A 23,452-nucleotide genomic window follows, 5' to 3' on the forward strand; every position below is an offset into this window, starting at 1 on the left:
CTCATGAACTGTAGCAAACCCCCTCTGGCAGATGCTCTGTGAGGTATTAAGAGGCTATATACAATCTTCTTGGGCCTTGGGGAAAATACCAAGGGGCCAGAGAAGAAAATGGGAAAAACCTTCCTGAGGCCCAACCAACCCTCTCAAATTCATCCTTTGTTTTAAATACACTGCTTGGCACATTAAGGAATTTTTGCTACAGAACAAGAATTCCACACAGTTTAGTATAAACAGGCAACTGTGTGGACCTAAAAGACAGTAATGGCTCCAACACTTGTTCAGGCCAGTGGTCTGTGAACTTATAAGGGTTTATCTAATAGGCCCTAACTTTGATATAGAATCAGAAGGTATCTAGTCCAATCCCCTGCTCAAAGCAGCACCAATCCCCAACTAAATCACCACAACCAGAGCTTTGTCAACCTGGGTCTTAAAAACCTCTAAGGAAGGAGATTCCATCACCTCCCTAGGTAACCCATTCCAGTGCTTCACCACGCTCCTAGTGAAATAGTGTTTCCTAATATCAACCTAGACCTTCCCCACTGCAACTTGAGACCATTGCTCCTTGTTCTGTCATCTGCCACCACTGAGAACAGCTGAGCTCCATCCTCTTTGGAACCTTCCTTCAGGTAGTTGAAGGCTGCTATTGAATCCCCCCTCACTCTTCTCTTCTGCAGACTAAATAAGACCAGTTCCCTCAGTCTCCTCTCATAAGTCATGTGCCCCAGCCCCCTAATCATTTTCGTTGCCCTCCGCTGGACTCTCTCCAATTTGTCCACATCCCTTCTGTAATGAGGGGCCCCAAACTGGATGCAATACTCCAGATGTGGCCTCACCAGCACCGAACAGAGGGGAATAATCACTTCCTTCAATCTTCTTGCAATGTTCCTACTAATGCAGCCCAATATGCCATTAGCCTTCTTGGCTACAAGGGCACACTGTTGACTCTCATCTAGCTTTTTGTCCACTGTAATCCCCAGGTCCTTTTCTGCAGAACTGCCACTTACCCAGTCGGTCCCCAACCTGTAGCAGTGCATGGGATTCTTCTGTCCTACATGCAGGACTCTGCCCTTGTCCTCATTGAACCTCAGCGGATTTGTTTTTGCCCAACCCTCCAATTTCTCTAGGTCACTCTGGACCCTCTCCCTACCCTCCAGTGTATCTACCTCTCCCCCCCCTTAGTGTTATCCGCGAACTTGCTGATCCATCCCCTCATCCAGATCATGAATGAAGATGCTGAACAAAACTGGCCCCATAACCGACCCCTGGAGCACGTCGCTTGATACCTGCTGTCAACTAGACATTGAGCTAGACATTATATTATCAAACCAGTAGAATGTGAGCAAGGTGGATAGGCAACAGACTTGACCTATCTTGAACAAGGCATAGATCTTAGGGCTGCAACAATTCATTTGACTAAAACCAACTGTGCAGTGATCCTACAACAACAAACCAAAACGTAGCTTGCTCTTTATGTTTGTTGCCATGTGCCTGAAACCTACCAAAAAGCTCCAGAATTCAAGAGGCAGGGCAGATCTTTGGTATATCCGCTTGAATAACATCCCCTTAAAGTTGAAACTTTTTAAGCTGTGTGTTTAATAAAGTTAGTCGAGGTTTCTGGCTAAGTAGCTAATAGAGGTTCTTACTGGGAGTTACATGATGGCACATAGAGTAAGCATATTATTTTAACAATTAGCTTAAATGCAGATTAAGCGACAGGCATGTTGGCAAGTGAGCAGGCAGTCGATAGGATTAAACAGGATTCTTTACACTAGCTCTCAAAACCCAAACCTCCTCCAGTTATTCGCTCTCCAGATGACCTTCTCACAGTGCTCTCTAGTGTGCACTGCATGCACTCAACTCCCGCTAGACAACTTATTTCTTAACCCACAGAGCCCCAGAAAGTTTTGTTGTTCCACAACCCACGAGCTATTCTGATCTATGCGGAAGTTACATCAGTAGCAGAAAGCAGAGAGAAAAGGCTCCGACAGCCAGCAGGAAGAGCGTTCTTTACAAAAAGTTAATATTAGTGTCTATTATAGGAGGGATATTCTCATTGTGCAAAGGTTGATGGATCAGACCCTGAGAGCTGAGACGGAAATATACACCTGCTTTATTTCTTTATGTAGCTAACTGGTTTGTACAGCTCTCCAAACCAGTGTGCAGTTAGGTATAACAAAATCTCAGTCATTACAGAATTAACTGCATTGCAAGAACAACAGCGTTTTATACAGTGTTCTTCAAATGCCAAAAAATGAATGCTGGAAACATCTGACATGATGTTTGCAATTCTACAGTGGCTTGCATCTAAAGATCTCAGAGCGCTATACACATATTAATGCATCTGGTCTCACAACACTCTTGTGAGACAGGCAAGTAAGATCCTAAAGCATAGAGATGTTACACTTCTCCACTTTAGGTAACACAGTGACTGTTGTGTTATAAACACATGGACAGGTCATTAACAACCTTGTTGCTTCATCAGGAAAACATGGCACAAATCCCATTTATCTTTGAAGTAAAGAAGGAAAAACCCATCCACTTCTCACCTAGAGACTTTGGCAGCAAATTCTTGACGAACTCCGCGTGATCCCCTACGTGCAGGATGCTGTAGACACTGGTATTCATGAGCTCCTCCTGGTTATAACCCAGGTAGCTGGTCACATTCTCGGACACGAACACGATCCTCCCCTCGCGATTCACAACAAAGAAAAAGCCATCCAGTGCCTGCAATGACCAGAGGAAATAACAATGCAGTCAGTGCAAGAGCAGCTGCTCCAGAAGGTAAAGCACTGGACTGAGAGTCAGGTTCTATTCCACTGACCTGCTCTGTGAGCCTGGGCAGGTCACTTTCCTTCTCTGCAACTGTTTCCCCTTCCCATTCTTGTCTATTTAGATTGTAAACTCTTCAAAGCAGGGATACTCTCTCATTTTGGGTTTGTACAGCACCTAGCACAATGGGACCCTGATGTCACTACCATACTAGAGATAATAGATCACTTTAAGTGGTCTGATGTAATTAACATTTTTCTCTGCTTGCACTGTCCTTTCATTTTGCTTTGATCCCCTCTCCGCCCCAGTAATGGGTTGTTCTTCATCCTCTTTTAGGTGTGCGGAAGGCTCCTTGCTGTCTATGGGTGGTGTCTGGTGAGCTGACCCAAGAGCACAGATTATCTAAAGCACAACCAGCTGTTTCTATCTACTTGACAGTAAGAAAGGAATAACCACAAAGATCTGTATTGTGATTAGCCAAAGGGCTCTAATGGTAGTAAAGTACTTCACAAACTCTGCGGCTCCTTTGCTGAGGATCAAATATCAGTACATTTGCTTAAGCATGTATTATGGCCCTGCAAGCTACAGTAAATAATAATAATAATAATAATAGCTAGCAGCAAACAATCCTCTGTGAAGAGTCAGATGGTCAGCGAGGCCCTGATTCAGTAAAGCATGCAGGTCAAGCACATGATTGCTTTGCTGAATCAAGGCCTGAGAACTAAAAAATACCCAGCATCTTGTAGACTAACACATTTTACATGTTCCTGGGAAATAACTGGCAAATCCAGCCCAAGCCCTGCAATCACGGTGAACTAGAATATCTGAAAACAGGGTCCAATCTTGCACTATTAAACCAGTGGAAGTTTTGCCATTGAGTTTAATGGGTCCAGGGTCAAGTCCTTATTCACTCCTTTGGTACTGTTCATGAGGGGGAAACTCTTTCCACCAGCATGGAATAGCCCAGTGTAGGAGACTTCACTGTTTCTGGAAGAAGCCCCGGGAGAGGCAGATTGATTATTTACAGGACTGTCCTTAGGTGCTTCATGTCAACAGGATTTGATTTTTACCTATCTGGAGCCTAATTTAATCCCATCTTTAGTAGTTAACAGCAAGCGCCCTAACACAGGCCCTGATCCTGTAACTGAATCCATGTTGGCAGCCCCTGGTGCTGGTGTGCAGCCAAGGCATTGCACAGGGCACAAGAGTCCAGGGATCAGACTGCAGAATCCAGAACTTGTGTTATAGGGACAAAACCAGGTTTTTGTATTTTACATGCACCTCCCCTCCCCCATATGCAGCAACATTCTATCCCCTTTCTCCACCAAACACATGCCCTATAATTGTATTGTCTTGTGAAGCCAGAAGTGAGTTACTCTGCTACACAGTCTTTGATTTTTATTTAATATATTTTCTGGAAATCAGGTTTGCCATGGACAGAGCAACATTCAATGCTAGAAACAGGAAGCAATTTTTTTTTATTTTTATTTTTTTTAAAGAAACTCTGTCAAAATTGCCCTGGCAGATCAACCACAATTTTCCTTTTTCACAGCTGTTGCCTGTTGCCAAGCAACCAGCTTTTGCACTTCATGCTCCCACAGAAGAGACAGACTCCTGTAGAAGAGTCAAATGGGTTTGTCCAAGAGCCCTGTATTAAACTTTACTCCCTAACTTCCCTCCTTTTCAAGTACATCGTGATATTTCCTCCATCCATCTCCCCTACCCCACCCCGCATCACACACCCAATAACAAAGCTGATCCGGTTATTCTAAAGTATTTAGTAAAGGGAGAACAGCATGAATAAAACAGATGGGAAATAAGAGTAGGTAAAGAAACAGAATGAATCAGCACCTAACAAATGCTTCGAGCTTGGGTGTAAATCAATCACGGCTCCATTAACACAGTGGGACTGATGTCTAACCAGCATGTAACTGGTGCTGAATAATCCATTTCCGGAAATGAGGAGAGGAGTCCATGCCTCTCTTGTGAGCATCCTAATCAGAGGCCAATAAAACACTCAATTTTTTTTTTGAGGGAAACTAAGAAAGCAGGGGGGGCCTTGGACCCAAGCCCTGCAGGAAAGTGCAAGACAAGGTTTCTAACTAGTGCTCTCTGCACACAGTACTCCAGGGTGCTTTGCAGAAGGAAGAGGCTACTGAACAAAAACTCATGTGGGGTAACAGAACCCACTCCTAACTTAGCAACACTGAGAAAATGCTACTCTGGGGTTTACAAATACTTGGTGTATCAGCACTGCTGATTGTGGAGCTTGTGAACCATAATGAGGGATGGTTCTGGTCCCAAACAGCAGAAAACCTAACAAATAAATAATGTGTCTCTCTCTAGCCCCTTCCATTTGAGGCTGTAAAAGTGCTTTAATAAACATTAATGAGCTAATTGTTTGTGAGGCAGGGAAATCGTATTATCCCCCACAGAAAAACAGAATTACAGGGAGATTTGCCCAAAGGGGCCCAGGAAGGCCATCCATAGCAAAGCGGGAAATTACAACCCAGATCTGCTAACTCCTAGTCCTTGCACTTCAGCCCCAAGACAATCCTAGTACACAAAGACTACCCACTAAGGTGTCACCAATTAAGCTAGGGACTTGCCCAAGCATTACTTTCTATGGAGAAGATTAGTAATATAAACATTTAAAACCTACATGGGTGTTGTCTTCTAGTGAACACGTTGCACAGTAGCAAGTTAGCTCCTTAATGGAAGAAGTCTAGGTAAGTGGCAACTGATCTGATACCCAGCTCAGAAGGTCTAGGAATGCAGCAAAAGGTTTGTGAAATGACAGACAGGGAGTGTGGCCATTAATATAGAATGGAAATTGAAAGATAGCATGCAGATGGCCCCATGGGTACAAATCCTGATGCACAGCCTATCTTGGTACTTCCATGGCCCTCATCACTACAGTAGCTGAGTGCCTGCAACTCTTAATGACTTTAATAGTGGACAAGCACTTAAGGATTTAGGTCCTTCTGAGCAGCAAGCTCTCTTATCCCAAGAGTTAAAGGAAACAGCAAAGGACAAGCAGGTGGAGGTGGGAGTCACCTCAGGAACATTTTCAAACAGCTGAATCTGAATGTTGTTTAGGAACCTACTGGAACCAAAAACTGCTTCTCATGGTCAGTTGTGAAAGAAAACTAAACTCTTCATAGTTGCCTCAACATAAGCAGGATCTGAAGCCATTCCTCAGCGAGATCATTTATTGGGAGCACCATTAATAATACTAATAACTACTGAACACAGATGGGAAGTGTTTCCAGAGTGCTTCACAAAAATTAATATGTGCTCACAGTGCCTCGTGCCTCTGTTTCCCCATGTGTAAAACAGGGGTTGTAACATTCAGCTACCTCACAGGGTGGGCTATAGGCATTAGTTAAGGTTTGTAAAGGACTCAAAAAAAAGTCCCATTAATAGATTTCATAAGCCTATACTATGCTGGGTTGGAGAGAATGCATCTTTCCTCCTTTCCAGCATGAACAGCAGTGCCTGGAGGCAGGAAAGGTCCTAACACCTCTAAAGGGAGTAATTTGAGGACAGAAAGGGAGGAATTTGCTTTGCTACAGCCTTGTGGCAGGAATATCTAGCACTCCTCACCCCCTAGTGCAGCCACAGCCTCTACCCTCACCTTACCAGCAAAACCTCTCTGTGAGCGGCTAACAGCATGAGCATTACCCCCACTTGCAAACCCTAGTGCTGCAAGACAGGTGCTGCTTAGCTCCTGATGAGGGTGCGGGACACCAATGTGCTGAATATATTGAAAAGAAATTCAAGCTACACATCCAGGCATCTTCCTAAGTATTAAAGCCTTGATCCTGCAAGCTCTTATATGGTGCACCATAATTGCAGCACTCCAGCCCAAGTGCAAATGCCAGATAGGGTCCACTTTAGGCATCATCCTCCACGCTGAAGCCCTCAAGCCCTCTGAATACCTGCTCTCTTAATCACAAGAACACAAGGTACAGTAGGATATGAGAGAGAAAAGGGTGTGTCTGGGAAGACCTGGGTTGAAGTGCAAGGATCCTTTGGTTAATGAAGGATTAGTTACATGTTTCCCCTCTTAGGCCTCAAACCTGCTACTAGGCAGGCGTAACCTGGCAGTTTAATGCAGATTAATGCAGCCAAAATATTCCCTGCTCTCTTGGTCCTGCTCATCACCTTGCTCTTATCCTTGCAACACTCCATAGCTGCACTGTGCGGGAGCCAGACCTAAGTAAACGTTAAAGGCCCCCAGGGTTAGAACACAAATACAATCTCACATTGACTCTGGAAACCAGAGATAAATATGTGATTTGACTTATGTTAATGATACATTTAAACAACAGCATGTAGCCTCAGTGATCTCAACATGCATTGGCTAGGGTCAGTGTAAATTACCAAATTAATGATGTTGGCGGTCTGGTGTCAGGAGGCGGCTTTGTACCCAGAGCAATTTACCCATCTATTAGTGTGTTTTGCATGTTGGTTGTATGGGATCTCAAGTTACAAAACTATCCTTCTGTCTGCATAACTGTTAGATATTTTTAGCACACTGTGTATAATCAGTTCTTCACAAAGCAGAGCTTAACAAAACCACGACACACTTTTGTTTTAATTCCCTGCAGAAATGACCTATTAATGCTAAACTCTGAGCATGGAGCCATATTCTCAATCATGGACAAGCTGATCTAATTAACTCCCCATCCCATATAAGCACCCAATTTTTTCAACCCCTGTAGAGAGCTACTGGCTAGGCCTAGCAGCTTTGGAATAAAAGTGTTCTTAAACTGTACTAGGGTCTTAAACTGACCCCTGATTTCCAATTTATGAGAGCTATATCCAGGGGTTGCTCTATAAAATTTTGGGTATGCTGCAAATTTATTGATGCCTCTTAGGTTACTTTTAAGTGGCAACAAATAGCCCAGATGTCAACACTCCTGGAAAGTCACCTCCTCTGGCTTCTTCCAGTTCAAGAGTTTAATCCTCCATTGCTCTAGCAGGATGCACAACTCTCTTAGTGTAGCCCAAGCTCTATATTACTCCTGAGGAACTGCCACCTCACTCAGGACAATCTTGCCTCTCTCTTTTTACTCTTCCCACTCACAGTTTCTATTGTCCAATGCTGCTTTCCCTCTAATGCCACTTCTGCTTTTTTGCTTCTTTAGACAGCAGCACCTTTGCTGAGCAGTCAACTCCCAGTTAGTTCTGGCCACATGTTTCAGGCAGATGGCTTTCATTCTCTTTACAAATCAGATCTTTCCCTACAGTTCTAATACCTCCTCACCTAGGCATTAATTTTGTCTGCAGTGAACCTTTGATTATTCCTTGGTAGCTTCATTTGCTATACAAGTGCTTCTTTTATCCTAGATTCTCTTGCTAGTACGCAGACAGAGGCAATCGTGATTTAGCACGGTCAGCCCTCTACAGTAGCCAATATGTCTTTTTATCAATTAGTAAAAACATAAGAACCACTTTGGCAATTGCATCCACTTCATGCCAAGACAAGAGCTTTTTGTCAGTCCCGTACCATCACACTTCACCATATTTCATGTTACAAAGATAAGACGGTTACTCACCTTTGTAACTGTTGTTCTTCGAGATGTGTTGCTCACATCCATTCCAGTTAGGTGTGCGCGCCGCGCGTGCACGTTCGTCGGAAACTTTTTACCCTAGCAACTCCAGTGGGCCGGCAGGTCGCCCCCTGGAGTGGCGCCGCCATGGCGCCCAATATATATCCCTGCCGGCCCGCCCGCTCCTCAGTTCCTTCTTGCCGGCTACTCCGACAGTGGGGAAGGAGGGCGGGTGTGGAATGGATGTGAGCAACACATCTCGAAGAACAACAGTTACAAAGGTGAGTAACCGTCTTTTCTTCTTCGAGTGATTGCTCACATCCATTCCAGTTAGGTGACTCCCAAGCCATACCTAGGCGGTGGGGTCGGAGTGAGAAGTCGCGGCATGGAGCACTGCAGTTCCGAAGGCCGCATCCTCTCTCGACTGCTGTACCAGGGCGTAGTGGGAAGCAAAGGTGTGGACCGATGACCAGGTCGCTGCCCGACAGATTTCCTGGATGGGCACACGGGCAAGGAAAGCCAGCGACGACGCCTGCGCCCTGGTAGAATGCGCAGTCACACGGCCCGTAGGGACATGGGCCAAGTCATAACAGGTCCTGATACAGGACGTAACCCACGAGGATAACCTCTGGGAGGAGATAGGAAGCCCTTTCATACGGTCTGCTACCGCCACGAAAAGCTGGGGGGATTTGCGGAAGGGTTTGGTCCTCTCTATGTAGAACGCGAGAGCTCTACGGACATCCAGCGAGTGGAGCTGCTGCTCCCTGCCTGAGGAGTGAGGTTTTGGGAAAAAAACCGGGAGGAAAATCTCTTGGTTGACGTGGAAGGCTGAGACCACCTTGGGTAGAAAGGCAGGGTGTGGTCTAAGCTGCACCTTGTCTTTGTGGAAGACCGTATATGGGGGGTCTACCACAAGGGCTCGGAGTTCCGACACCCGTCTAGCTGAGGTGATAGCTACTAGAAAGGCAGCCTTCCAAGAGAGGTAAAGCAGGGAGCAAGTAGCTAACGGCTCAAAGGGGGGCCCCATGAGCCGGGACAACACCAGGTTAAGATCCCAGGTTGGAGCAGGGGGACGGACGTTAGGGAATAACCGTTCCAGCCCTTTAAGGAATCTCGACACCGTCGGGTGAGAAAAAACGGAGCGACCGTCTGCACCCGGGTGAAAGGTGGAGATAGCTGCTAGATGGACTCGCAACGACGATAAGGCCAGACCTTGCTCTTTGAGGGACCAAACATAGTCTAAGATTTCGGTTACCGAAACCTCCATAGGGCGGAGATTTCTCTCTACGCACCAACAGGAGAAGCGTTTCCATTTCGCCGAATATGTGGCTCTTGTGGACGGTTTCCTGCTGCTCAAGAGCACCTCTCTCACAGGCGTGGAGCAGCGCAGCTCGGAACCAGTTAGCCACGCAGGAGCCACGCCGCTAGGTGCAGCGACTGCAGGTCTGGGTGACAGAGAGACCCGTGGTCCTGGGTAATCAGGTCCGGATGAAGGGGCAGGGGAACTGGGTCGGCTACGGCCAAGTCCAGCAGCATGGTGTACCAGTGCTGTCTGGGCCATGCCGGGGCCACCATGATCACACGAGCCCTGTCTCTGCGCACCTTCAGGAGGACCTTGTGAACCAGAGGGAACGGAGGAAACGCATAGTACAGGTGGGTCGACCACTGGATGAGGAAGGCATCCGCTATCGACCCCGGCTCCCTGCCCTGAAAGGAGCAGAACGCTTGGCACTTCCTGTTCCCCTTGGACGCAAAGAGGTCCACCCGGGGATAACCCCACCTCCGGAAAATGGAGAGAGCGACGTCCGGGCGAAGGGACCACTCGTGTGACAGGAAGGATCTGCTCAATCGATCCGCCAGCGTGTTCCGTACTCCGGGAAGGAAGGAAGCCCTGAGGTGAATGGAGTGGGCTACGCAAAAGTCCCAGAGTCGTATCGCCTCGAGGCACAGGGAGGAGGACCTGGTGCCGCCCTGCTTGTTGATATAATACATGGTCGTCGTGTCGTCCGTGAACACGGCTACACAACGACCCTGAAGCTGATGACAAAACGTTTGGCAAGCAAGGCGGACCGCTCTCAATTCCCTCATGTTGATGTGTAGCCCCACCTCCTCCTGGGACCACAGGCCCTGCGTCCGCAGGGTCCCTAGGTGGGCCCCCCAGCCTAGATCTGAGGCATCCGTTGTCAGGGATACCGAGGGCTGAGACGGGTGAAAGGGAAGACCCGCACACAATACGGACTGGTCCAACCACCAGCCGAGGGAATCTAAGACCTTCTGGGGGATTGTGATTAACATGTCTAACGGTTGCCTTGCCGGCCTGTAATGACTGATAAGCCACAGCTGGAGAGGCCTCATGCGGAGCCGAGCGTAGTCGGTCACAAAGGTGCACGCCGCCATGTGGCCTAACAGGGTTAGACATGTCCTCACTGACGTCAACGGGGCTGACCGCAAGCGTTGAACGATCGCCGCCATGGTCTGGAACCGCTGCAGAGGCAGCGAGGCCCTGCCCACAGTGGCGTCCAGGACGGCCCCGATAAATTCCACCTTCTGAGTGGGCCTCAGGGTGGACTTGCCTGTGTTTATCAAGAGGCCCAGACTCGCAAACATGCCGGTGATCACGCGGACATGGCTGTTCACCTGCTGTTCCGACGTGCCCCGAATCAACCAATCGTCCAGATAAGGGAACACGTGGACACGGTTGCGCCGAAGATGCACCACGACAACTGCCATGCATTTTGTAAACACCCTCGGGGCCGTGGACAGGCCGAACGGGAGGACTGCAAATTGATAATGAAGAGCCCCCACAACGAAGCGGAGAAAGCGTCTGTGGCGCGGCCAAATGGCAATGTGGAAATACGCGTCCTGCATGTCGAGGGCGGCGTACCAGTCTCCCGGATCCAGGGATGGAATAATGGTCCCCAGGGATACCATGCGGAACTTCAACTTCACGAGGTATTTGTTGAGCTCTCGCAGGTCGAGGATAGGCCTGAGGCCCCCCTTGGCCTTGGGGATCAGAAAGTAGCGGGAATAAAACCCCTTGCCTTTCTCGTTTTCCGGAACCGCCTCTATAGCTCCTTTGCTGAGGAGCGTCTGCACCTCCTGCCGAAGGAATTGCTCGTGAGAGGGGTCCCTGAAGAGGGACGAGGAAGGAGGGCGGGAAGGAGGAAACGAAACAAACTGCAGGCGGTATCCCGTCTGCACCACGCTTAAGACCCAGCGGTCCGATGTTATTTGGGACCACGCTGGGAGGAAAAACGAAAGGCGGTTGGAAAACGGGGGGGAAGGATCCATAGGGGAAACTGTTACTGCGCCCTCGAGCGCACCTTCAAAATGAAGGCTTAGGACCAGGCGGGGGTTTTGAGGAGCCTTGGTTCTGCCCCCCTTGGTTCCCCGACTGCCTGCGCCTCCCGTTCCTGCCGCGGCGCCTGTAAAGGTCCTGCCGCTGGCGGAACTGGGAAAACGGCCTGCGTTGTTGTTGTTGTTGTTGTTGAGGCCGGAAGGGTCTACGCTGCGTCACGGGAGTGTGCATCCCGAGGGACCGCATAACGACTCGGTTATCTTTCAGACTCTTGAGTCTGGGGTCTGTTTTGTCAGAAAACAGGCCCTGGCCTTCTAAAGGAAGGTCCTGTATAGTATGCTGGAGCTCCGGCGGAAGGCCGGAAACCTGCAGCCAGGAGATGCGACGCATCGTAACTCCTGACGCAAGGGTACGGGCAGCCGAGTCCGCAGCGTCCAAGGAGGCTTGCAAGGCCGTGCGTGCGACCTTCTTGCCTTCGTCCAAGATGGCCGTAAACTCTTGGCGAGCATCCTGTGGCAGCAGCTCCTTAAATTTGTCCACTGCCACCCAGGAATCAAAGGCATATCTGCTCAGCAGGGCCTGCTAGTTGGAGACCCTGAGCTGCAGCGCCCCAGCCGAATACACCTTACGGCCAAGGAGGTCCATCCGCCTGGCCTCTCTTGATTTGGGGGCTGGAGCCTCCTGGCCATGACGCTCCCTATCGTTCACTGATTGAACCACCAGTGAACACGGAGTCGGGTGTACATGGAGATATTCGTATCCCCTAGAAGGGGCCATGTACTTCCTCTCGACGCCTTTTGCTGTCGGAGGGATGGAGGCCGGAGACTGCCAGATGGTGTTGGCGTTGGCCTGGATGGTTCGTATAAAGGGCAGGGCGACCCTGGTGGGAGCATCAGAAGAGAGGATGGTTACAATTGGATCCTCTATCTCCGAGACCTCCTCCGCCTGCAGACTCAGATTTTGAGCCAATCGCCTGAGGAGGCCTTGGTGCGCCCTGAGATCCAGCGGGGGGGGACTGTTGGAGGAGGTACCCGCCACCGCCTCATCCGTGGAGGAGGATGATGAGACCCCCGGCACGAGAGTGTCTAACTGAGGGTCTTCCTCAGCCCTCGCCTCTGCCTCCGGAGCCACAGCGGAGTCCTGCTGCTTGGACCCTTCCTCCCCTTCCGGGGAGGGAGGGGGGCGAGACAACGAGGCTTCCGGGGCCCTACGCTCCGCTGTCGCCGGCCTAGCAGGGAGCTGCTGGGGGCCCTGGGCCTGATGGTATGCCCAGGGTGTCCAGAATCCCCACTGTTGTGGGCCTTGGTCCTGCAGCGGCGGATCACCAAACAGCGCCGCCTGCCGGTCGGTGCCCAGCGCATAGCCGCTGTCCGTCTGGGAGGATACGGACGGCTGTCTCGAGGGCCACGGTGGGGCCGACCCTGGATGGTACGGGTCTGCGCGGGCCGGCACGGAGGATCGTCTCGGTGCCGGGGACCGGTGCCGGGAGTCATATCGGTGCCGGGATCGGGACCGGGACCGGGATCTGTCACGGTGCCGTGATCCTGGTCGGTGCCGGGCGCCGCTTCGGTGCCGGGACCTGCTACCAGCTCGGTGCCGGGAGGTCGACCGGGACCTGCCACCAGCTCGGTGCCGGGAGGTCGAGCGAGACCGGGACCGGGACCTGCCACCAGCTCGGTGCCGGGAGGTCGACCGGTGCGGCGAGTAGCGTCGGGACCTGCTCCTGGAGTCGCGGTGCCGGTGTCGACTGGAGCCTGACCGCGACCGTCTCAATGCCGACCGGTGCCGCGAGTGCGACCGGTACCGCTGAGGGGAGCGGTGCCGGGACTGCGAGCGGCGTCGGGATCTGGAGCGCCCAAGACGTCGGGACCTGGATCGGGAACGACTGTCTCTGGGCGGTGCCGACATCATGGGCTTGCCTCTGGACACGACCCGCACCGGAGGTACCGGGGGTGGCAGCCGAGTGGGCTCAGTCAGGGCAATAAGGTCCCGAGCCGAGGCGAAGGTCTCCGGTGTGGACGGGACCACTATCTCAACCCCAGATCTCATGGGGGAGCTCGGCGGCACCGGACTCAACGGACCCGCCGGGCCCGGAGTCAACGGTGCTGACGGTGCCGGCGGCGCCGCGGCCGATGTCGAGGCCGGGCGCTCTAGCCGGGTCTGCCTGGCCGGAGTATTAGACTTCGACGGCCTTGGCTCTGGCTCCAGTGCCGGAGAAGGTCGGTGCCGAGGAGTCTTCTCGGTGCCGGAGCGATCCGGTGCCGGTGCCGATACCACGGCCTGCGAAGCCGTCGGGTCAAGTGCCGCCTCCATTAGGAGAGTTCGGAGTCTTTGATCCCTCTCCTTCTTTGTCCTCGGCTTAAAGGCCTTACAGATGCGGCACTTGTCGGATCTGTGCGATTCCCCGAGGCACTTCAGGCACGCTTCGTGGGGATCGCTGGTAGGCATGGGCTTCTTGCAGGCCGCACACTGCTTGAAGCCCGGTGAACCAGGCATGAGCCCGGTGCCGGGTGCCGGGAAGGGCTAAGCCCCCGGCGAAGAAGTACTTTACAACTAATTAACTTAACTATCAACTTAACAAACTAATTAACAACTATAATGGATAACGATAGAGAACGATAGATAACTAGGAGAGCTAGGGACGTGGAGGACAGCTATGCCGCGCTCCACAGTTCCAACGACCGACACGGCGGTAAGAAGGAACTGAGGAGCGGGCGGGCCGGCAGGGATATATATTGGGCGCCATGGCGGCGCCACTCCAGGGGGCGACCTGCCGGCCCACTGGAGTTGCTAGGGTAAAAAGTTTCCGACGAACGTGCATGCGCGGCGCGCACACCTAACTGGAATGGATGTGAGCAATCACTCGAAGAAGAACTAGTTAGCACAGCCCTCACCTTCCTCCGCAGCACATGGCATAGGTCATTCGCTAGGATCACTGTGGGATATCTCACTTACTTCCCTGCCACAGAAAGGCCTCGGGCATTGGTGCCGTGGGTTATAGTCAGAGTTTAAGGCCAGAAGAGACCATTAGGCCAGTGGTTTTCAACCTTTATTCATTTGCAGACCCCTAAAAGTTTTTGAATGGTGGTGCAGACCCTTTTGGAAATCTTAGACATAGTGGCCCACAAGTTGAAAACCACTGATCTAGTCTAACCTCTTGTCTATCCCTGGCCACTAGCACCCACACACTAAACCCAGCAGGTCCCTTCTGTTCTCTGCCATGGCACACAACAGTTTAGCCTCCTGAAGGCTGTAATACTCAAGTCTAATTCTGGTTGTTGGAGTTGGCATGGAAGCAGCTGGGTGGCGTTTACTGCATGTGACATATAGAAGGTCAGACTAAATGATCTGGTTGCTCCTGATGCCCTCAAAATGGGACTATTTAATGCTGTTTCATTCTAATGGCCCACTCCAATTCACTGCTTTGACTCATTCATTCTTCCTGCCTTTAACTCTTGTTTTCTCATGCCTTAGCTGGGAGGAGGAAGTTTACTAACACACATCTAAGAGCCCTGGTGCCTGAAAGGGCTAGCAAGTCTTCAGCACCCCGGCAGTTAACAAGACAATCAGTCTAGCCTGTGACTTAGGGCAGTGTGGTTGAAAGTTAAATTTTCTCCCAAAGCAGATTGCTTTCAACTCGCTCAGCTGAATGATGGCTCCTCAGTCATACTGCGTCCCCCCCACAACACCACTCAGGCTAAGTGGAAAGAATGAAATTACTACACAGAGGTGGGCAGGCATCAGCAGGGCACCTTTATACTGTTATTAAGACGTTGCTCACTATGGCTCTGATTCATGCAAAGCACTTAAGCACATGCTTCAGTTGCTTTAATTTCAGTGGGACTTAAGCATGCGCTTAAGTGCATTGCTGACAGGACTAGGATTCCCATGCTTAAAGGATATGCTGAACTGAGGGGACTAACGTGGGTTACCTGCAGCTTTAGCAAGGGATAATCTAGCCTTGGAACAACCTGACTGGGACTGTGTTTTCCTACTATTCTGTATTTTACTTTCTTGGTCAGAGATTCATTAGCACAACCTCAGATTTCAAATACGAAAAGACTGGTGGTGTTACTGATTGCAACAGAGCACCTACTTCCAGGAGAAGAGGTCCCAGAGATTCCTTTTCGATCACTCCTTGGCTGCTGGATGAGATGTCAGACTTCTGGACGTCATCATCAGCTGTTTTCTCTGCAGTAAGGAAAAGGACATGTTTTAGTTGAAAAAAACATCTTTTTTACCACTGAAAAGCTACTGATTAGCAACAAAACATTGACTATTGTTTAATCATAGAATATTAGGGTTGGAAGGGACCTCAGGAAGTATCTAGTCCAACCCCCTGCTCAAAGCAGGACCAATCCCCAGATTTTTTACCCCAGTTCCCCAAACGGCCTCCTCAAGGATTGAACTCACAACCCTGGGTTTAGCAGGCCAATGCCACTGAGATATCCATTGTCCCAGTGAAGCAACAAACTGAAAGCACTGAAGTGATTTCTGTATTTTGATCTGTGCCCCTTTCACAGTATAGAAGGAGAAGCAATGTGAGAAAAGAAAACGCCATTGTAGTAAAATGTCTGTATTAGCTAGATCACTATTCTCTCCTCCCTGGGTTTAGAGGAAATTGAGGAACTGCTCACACATATTTTAACGAGGAAGACTGAAAAACATCAAGCTTTTGAAAAAGGACTAGTCAGCTCAGCCTTAGTACGAGCTAAAATATTTGAGCAAATAATTGATCTGTAAGATCTGACAACATCTTGATGAGCAATTGGCAGCAGGAGTTCACAAAGAACAGACTGTGCCGGAAGAAACTAGATAGCCTGCTTTCACACAAGCAGCACAGGTTCAGTAGACAAAGACGTAGCTATGATGTATAGGTGGCCTGATTTACAGAAGTGCTGAGTGCCTGGGGCGGAGTTGAATGGGAGCTGCAGGTACCCAGCACCTCTAGAAATCAGGCCACTAGGTTTTAGTAAAGTTCTCAACATAGTCCTGCATGAGAGAGAGAAAAGTCAGAGCTGTGTGTGAGTTTTATTTTGAGTATTATGGCTCAGTTATTAAACTGGGTAGCAAACTTCATTATTGAACTAGACTCAAAGGGTGCTGGCTGCTCTACAAGCCAATAATCGGACATCAGCCTTACCCCAAAAAGTTTATCGTCTAATATCAGACAAATCGTGTGTGTTGGGAGGTGGAATGTGACAAGGCAAGTGACTACAGTAAGTCAGCCACAAAAGTGAGGTAGTTTCAGGTTTATTTGGTTACTTTCCCCTGGTACACTCTTCACCACTCCTGTGGCTAAGTCAGGAGCTGACTGGTTTGAAAGAGGAGAGCATGGACACAGAGCAGAAGGATTATTTTCTGGTTAAGGCACCGGACTGGAATCAGGAGCGCTGGATTCAATTCTTGGCACTGCCTCATACTCCCTGCATGACCAGTGCCATGTGTGGATAACTGCACCTCCTTCCTTCACAGGGGAGTTGTGGGGATAAATACTGTAAATAATGGTGAGGTGCTCAGACACTACAGTGATGGAGGCCATATAAGCTCTAGCTCCATAGTCAGGAAGGGGATGTTCCAGGCATAGGGAACTACCAGGATCAGGAGTATGAAACTACGAGGATGGCTAGTTATGTGGCTTGAGTGCAATAGAGAAGAGAACAGAGAGGCAGGTGGGAGCTAGATTGGGTAGGGCTTTGAAGAGGGCACAAGGAGCTCTCATGTAAGGCAGAGGGCCAAGGGAAGCCAGCGAAGGGGCAAACAGAGGGGTGAGAAATGGGACGATTCCAAGTTGGGAAGAAGTAAGTCAGTTGCACCTTATCTACAGGTCTGATCCTTAAAGCCTGAATGCTCCCCAGAGAGAGCTAGGTGTCAATGGGTGTCAGAGCTTGGTGTCAAAGCAGCTGGTGGGACTAGGCCTCAAATGCACGGCCCACGCCCAGTTAGAAAGACTGTATAGATGGAAAGTACAGAGAGACTGACAATATTCAGAAAAGCAGAAGTGCCTCAAAATAGGCAAACGGTAAATTAGCCACATATTTCCAACAGCAAGGATCAGTTGTTGGGTTCCTTTGCTAGGGACTCAGAATGGTGGGATACTTATCAGAAACATTCAAGAATAGACCAGATTAAAGACATAGGAGTTCAGTACAGAGACCTATCCCAGACATGGGACTAACTAGGTATCCTAGGAGGTCCTTTCCAAGTCCACCATCTATAATCCCCATAAGGAGTGGGATGAGAGCTTTATGGAACAGACAACTCACCCTTCATAATTCTGGTTCCCTCAATTGTTCACACAGCATATAGCTGTAATACAGTCTCGTGACAAAGAACTTGATTACAAATGAGAGACTCCAGACAGGCATCCAAAACCTATTCTCCACCCCTTGCCCCATTCCTGCACTCTTAGCACATTTAATAAAGAACCAACTAAAATAGTTCAACCCCCTTGCACATGATGAGTTTCCAGAGTGTATCAATAGTCCAGAAAAACCGTGAGCTATTAAAAAACTTGCAATAGCTCTTGTGTAAAATCCCTAAATAGATCTCAAGTTCTGCTTAGGGTGGAATAATTTTTCATAACAGAAGCAAGAGACAGACACTGGCCTTCCAAGACAATAATACCTAGAAGGGACAGCTGTACTTTACTTAGCAATAGGATTGCCTTGTTCTTCTGGTGCTATTTAGCAAATGGAAGAAAGGGACATGTTAGATTGTAAACTTTTGGGTGCAGGGAGTGTCTCTCCTCTTGTAGCTCTTCCTGATGGAAGTCAGAGAATTTACATCCTACCGTGTGCATCACAATCACTAGACATTGGTTGCTGCACTAAGGATTCTGGGACTCTTTTGGACTCAATTAGAGCATCACCTGCTACATTTCAATGGAAAGAATAAAGGACAATTTTTTTAATGGTGGGGGAAATCGACAGCTGCATGAGAAGCAAGATAGAGACTGGGAGTCTTCGAACATCAGGGGGACAAATAATTTGGAAGGGCAAGCTACAGACACACATGCCTCCTTCACCAGCACAATTTACTGTTGCTCATTCCAATTTATGAATAGCTACTAATCAAAAGAACTCCTTGTGGCTATCAGAAAATGACTCTAAACACAGCATCTCTCTGGTGTCACGATCCCTTCCTCAGTGACTCTTCTATCAAATTTGCACCATTTGCAAGAGTCTCCCCAAGTGCCAGAGCTGCAAACTCTGCCTGATAGCTGAAAACAAAGCTGTGTTCTTTCTGCATCATCACCAACCGTCAGCAGTGATAAAAATCCTGGGATCAGGATTCAGCTGGCAATTTGGTGGATGATGTGCGAGGCACAATAGGATACAGCCTGCCTCTCTGCAGTTAGGCTGGCTCTGCAGTGCAGGCAGGAGTAAAAATACTTGCTTTTGCCAGGCAACTAAGCAGATATAGCTCAGAAAAAACCTAGGGCCCAATCCCATGCAGTGCTGGCAGTGGAAGGATCAGGATCAGCCTCCTTAAGAACAGACATGCATAGTAACAAGGTATTTTTCTATAGTTACTTTAAACAAAGCAGAACTCCCTAGACCAACTCCACTGTACTCTGTGTACTATGCTCACTCCACTGTTAGGGAAACCTACTTTTCCCACAGAACCTAAAGATCAGCATCCTCAGCAAAGTCTTGATCCTGCGAACCTTCTGTGTGCAGAACTCCCATTGACTTCAGAGAGAGTCCTGAATACAGCAGTCCTGCAGGATCGAGCCTGAGTTCTGAAAAATGCTGGAGTGAGAATCAGACAATAGCCCTAGAAGTATGGCCTTGTGGGTAAGGAATTGGACTGGAACTTGGGACACCTAAGTTAATTCCTGGCTCTGACACGTACTCCTTTGTGAGGAGATCAATCTATGCATACTTGAGATGCTCAACTGCTATTGTAACCAGGCCCATAAAAGTACCTGTATAGATAAGAACATAAGAATGGCCATATTGGATCAGACCAATGATCCATCCACCCCAGTATCCTGTCTTCCGACAGGGTCCGGTGCAAGATGCTTTCAAGGGAATTAACAGAACAGGGCAATTTATCAAATGACCCATCCTGTTGTCCAGTCCCAGCTTTGGCTAGCACAGGTGGATGAATAAATAGAAGAAACCGATTTGGCCCATCCAATCCATCTCTAGAAGCCAATGGACGATCCTTCCCTACAGCATATTTTCTAGAGTTTTGTTCCATCTCTTGTAAAATTCCCAAGCTATGGGACTTCCGCCACTTCCTTAGGAGACTATTCAGCAGTCTAACACATCTCCACTGAGTAACACTGACATTCTCACCATACAGATGCTTGTGACCTGTTATGCTCTCCGCTCCGATATTCATCTCCACACTATCCTGGCACTGAACAGAGGATTGTTTCCATGACTTGGCTGTAAGCAAAACCTAAATTGCATTTAGTTTTTTTGGGGAAGTGTCCAATTCAACCCAAATAATTACCACAAGCATCCGATTAATACTGTGCTTCACAAGTGCTTAGATCTAATGATATGAATGAAGAGTAAGTTCAAACCACATTCCAGAAACTTACAAATGTGTCCCTTCACATACACATATTCCCATGCCCTCATCATTATAGATTTTTTATAGGATCCTCTGAGCAAATATTTTCCTGCGTAGTTCTCCTAACTCAAACCTCACCTGTAAGACAATTCTTTTAGGAGGAACAGACAAGGAATTGCCAGTTGCTCAACATTCATTCATAATCAGTGGCCTACTTAGGAGACTCAGCATATTCCAGTGGATAGAGCACTGGACCGGGACTCAAGAGACCTGGGTTCTGTTGTCAGTTCTGCCACTGACCTAGCATTTAACATCCATGCCTCTACTGCCCCTCCCACCCTTTGTCTTGTATTTCAATAGCAGTTTATCTGGAAGGTACTGTCTTTTACTATGGTTTGTATAACACCTGGCACAACTGGTGTCAAATCTTGGCTGGGACCTCTGGGTGCGACTTGAATACAAATAATAAATTAATAATAAGAAGCTAGGATTAATGATAAGACAATACTGATTCCTGCCTGCATTCCAGACAATGGCTCCCATCACTAGGATGCAACGACATGACATGTGGAACTGATGTACCTCAGTTCACTGTAGTCCTGTTGCAGGGGACCCACTAAAAAACTCAGATCACCCTCCCCTCCTGATAGCTGGTGACAGGCAGACCCACTTTCAGAAACAAAGCCCTCTCTAAGCACAGAAAGCATGGAAGGGATCAGGCTATGCCTTTTAAATAACTATCTTCAATTTCAAAACAACATGGAAGGAGGAAAGATTAACCTTGGAACGCTCTAGGACCTGCTGGACCTAGTTTTCAGAAAAAGCCACTGTTAGGGTACATCCACACCTTACATTCTACCTCGCCACATCACACTCCTCAAATGCAGGCTCCCACCCAATAGTCTCATTCTTCAAGTCCCTCCACCTCAGGACAGCAGCCTGCCAATCTTGATCCACCTCTCTAAGCAGGGCTACTACCTATGCATAAAAAACTCCCAAAGAGTAATCTGTTTGCCTTCTTGGACTATCAGCTCCTTGGGGGGCAAGGAGCTTATCTCTTACATATTCTGTACAGCAACATGCACACTGGCAGTGCATCACTAACAGCCACACTCCCACGGAGACACTTGGGCACCAAAACAAGTATCTGCACACTACCGGTATGTCCACATTCAAATAAACTACCTGTCGCTGGCCTATGGCAAGTAACTCAGGCTTGGGCTGTAGACTCCCGGGGTCCCAGAGCCCAGGCTACAGTCTGAGCCCCAATGTCTACACTGCAATTCTATAGCCCTGCAGCCCGAACCTGCTGACATGGGCCAGCCGCGGGTGTTTTATTGCAGGGTAGATATACTCTAAAGGATCCATTTTGTGCACATAGGTAGGATTCCTTCACAAAATTTAGGTAGGCACTGGGGCACCTCTGGAAACGCTGATCCTGCCTTAGTGCGGGGGGATAGACGAGGCCTGCATTTCTGTGATTCTATGAAAACCAGCCTTATGGTATGTGCCATCTCAATGCTTTTATGACTTCACCACTAGAAAACAGAAATAGTTTGTCCTTGGAGAGGAACACTGGGTTTACGACCTTGTTGCTGGACTTGTGTTTACAGTGTGGGACTGCAACCCAGAAGACATGAACAATGAACATTCCTGGCTTTGCCACAGACTCCTCATGTGACCTTGAGCAAGTTACTTCATCTTTCTGGATCCCACTTCCTTATGTGTAAAGTGCGGAATATCAAATTTCCTTCCTCCCACCCTTTGCCTACTGCCTGGTGTATCTAGACCGTAACCTCTCTGGAGCACACTCTCACTATGTGAATGTCTAGCACAACGAAGCCCCAGTGCCACGTTACTGCCTTGAGGAGTTATTGTAATATCAGTATCAGAGGGGTAGCCGTGTTAGTCTGGATCTGTAAAAGCAGCAAAGAATCCTGTGGCACCTTATAGACTAACAGACGTTTTGGAGCATGAGCTTTCGTGGATGAATACCCACTTCCTCAGATGTATTCACCCACGAAAGCTCATGCTCCAAAACGTCTGTTAGTCTTATAAGGTGCCACAGGATTCTTTGCTGCTTGTAATATCAGTAATACTTAAAACATCTCCTTAGCGTCTGCTGACTGAAGATCTCAAAGCGTTTTACGAGGGCTGCCGAATTTACCATGAAAACAAACATGGGTGTGGGATGCATCATCATCTCCATTTTACAGGGGAGAAACAAGGCATAGAGAGGAGACGTGACCTGCCCAAGGTCTCTCAAGCAGCCTGTGGCAGAGCCAGAAGCTCTTAATACTGAACAGCATGAGAGATGTTCTTTCCACTCCTAACTAATTCATATACTTAGGGGTAATATGCTGGCTTTCAAATCTAATCCTTTAACTGGGTTGTGGAATCCTCCCACTTTAGCAAAATAGTTTCATATGCCAGTTCCAAGCCTATTATTCAAAAGGATTAGCTGACAAAATGAGGCACCACTGCCACCTTGACTGTGCGCAAGCCTTTTCCTTCCCTAGTTTGGAGTCATCAGGCATTCTTGGGTGTCTCAGCTAAAGCAGACGTATCAATTAAAGCGCCTGCTCACCTCTTCCAGGGTGGTATATACAGAATTCTTCCAGTCAAAGTGTCAGTGCATCCCAGCCAAGCACTTAAGTTAATGGGCTTAAATGCAAAATTTCATTAAATGCAGCTCTTTAGCTCTTCATCTCGAGAAGCCTAGTTCGGAGATATGAAAGGAATACATTACAACAAACCACTGTTTTTCATCTTAACCCATTAGTCTCATTCCCCTCTCCTGTTCACATCAGACTAAAATCACTGGCAGTTCTGCTGTTTTCTGAAAGGCTCTGGTGACAGGCAGAAACCTCGCCTACGTTTTGGAGTGGAGGGCACCATAAACGCTCCCCTAGAGCTGCATGTCCTCGAGTTCCTCCTGACATTTTTGATGGTTATTTCCACTGTGGTAGCACACAGGGGCCCAAGTCGAAGAAGGATCCCACTGCGCTAGGCGCTGTACAAACATGACACAAAGATGGTCCCTGCCACAAAGAGCTCACAAGCTAAGTATAAAAAAGAGACAAGAGGTAGATACAGACACACCCTGGGAGCACAAGAAAGCTATGAGACAATACTGCTCAGCATAAGAAGCAGTAGCCACAGCACACCAATAATACTGAATAATTTAGGATTCAGTTCATCAGTAATTCTGTAGATTCCAAGACATCCTAGGTATCATCTATACTACAGAGATCAGCCAGCACTGCTGTGGGGATAATAGGGGGGCTGCTGCTGGGGG

At 48.6% G+C, this 23,452-nt stretch overlaps 1 protein-coding gene across 9 annotated transcripts in view; it reads right to left on the reverse strand.

Moving 5' to 3' along the window:
• NCOA1 (nuclear receptor coactivator 1) overlaps positions 1-23,452 on the reverse strand; it is a 344,103-nt gene that overhangs the window by 63,743 nt on the left and 256,908 nt on the right. For all 9 annotated transcript variants that reach the window (XM_030555146.1, XM_030555143.1, XM_030555142.1 and 6 more), the window contains 2 exons: positions 15,722-15,816; positions 2,547-2,724 (listed from right to left, as the gene is read on the reverse strand). In XM_030555146.1, coding sequence (XP_030411006.1) covers positions 2,547-2,724; positions 15,722-15,816 — 273 coding nt within the window. The remainder of the gene's footprint in view (positions 1-2,546; positions 2,725-15,721; positions 15,817-23,452) is intronic.

The sequence above is a fragment of the Gopherus evgoodei genome, chromosome 3 (assembly GCF_007399415.2).
Source record: "Gopherus evgoodei ecotype Sinaloan lineage chromosome 3, rGopEvg1_v1.p, whole genome shotgun sequence".
Lineage (NCBI taxonomy): Eukaryota > Metazoa > Chordata > Testudines > Testudinidae > Gopherus > Gopherus evgoodei.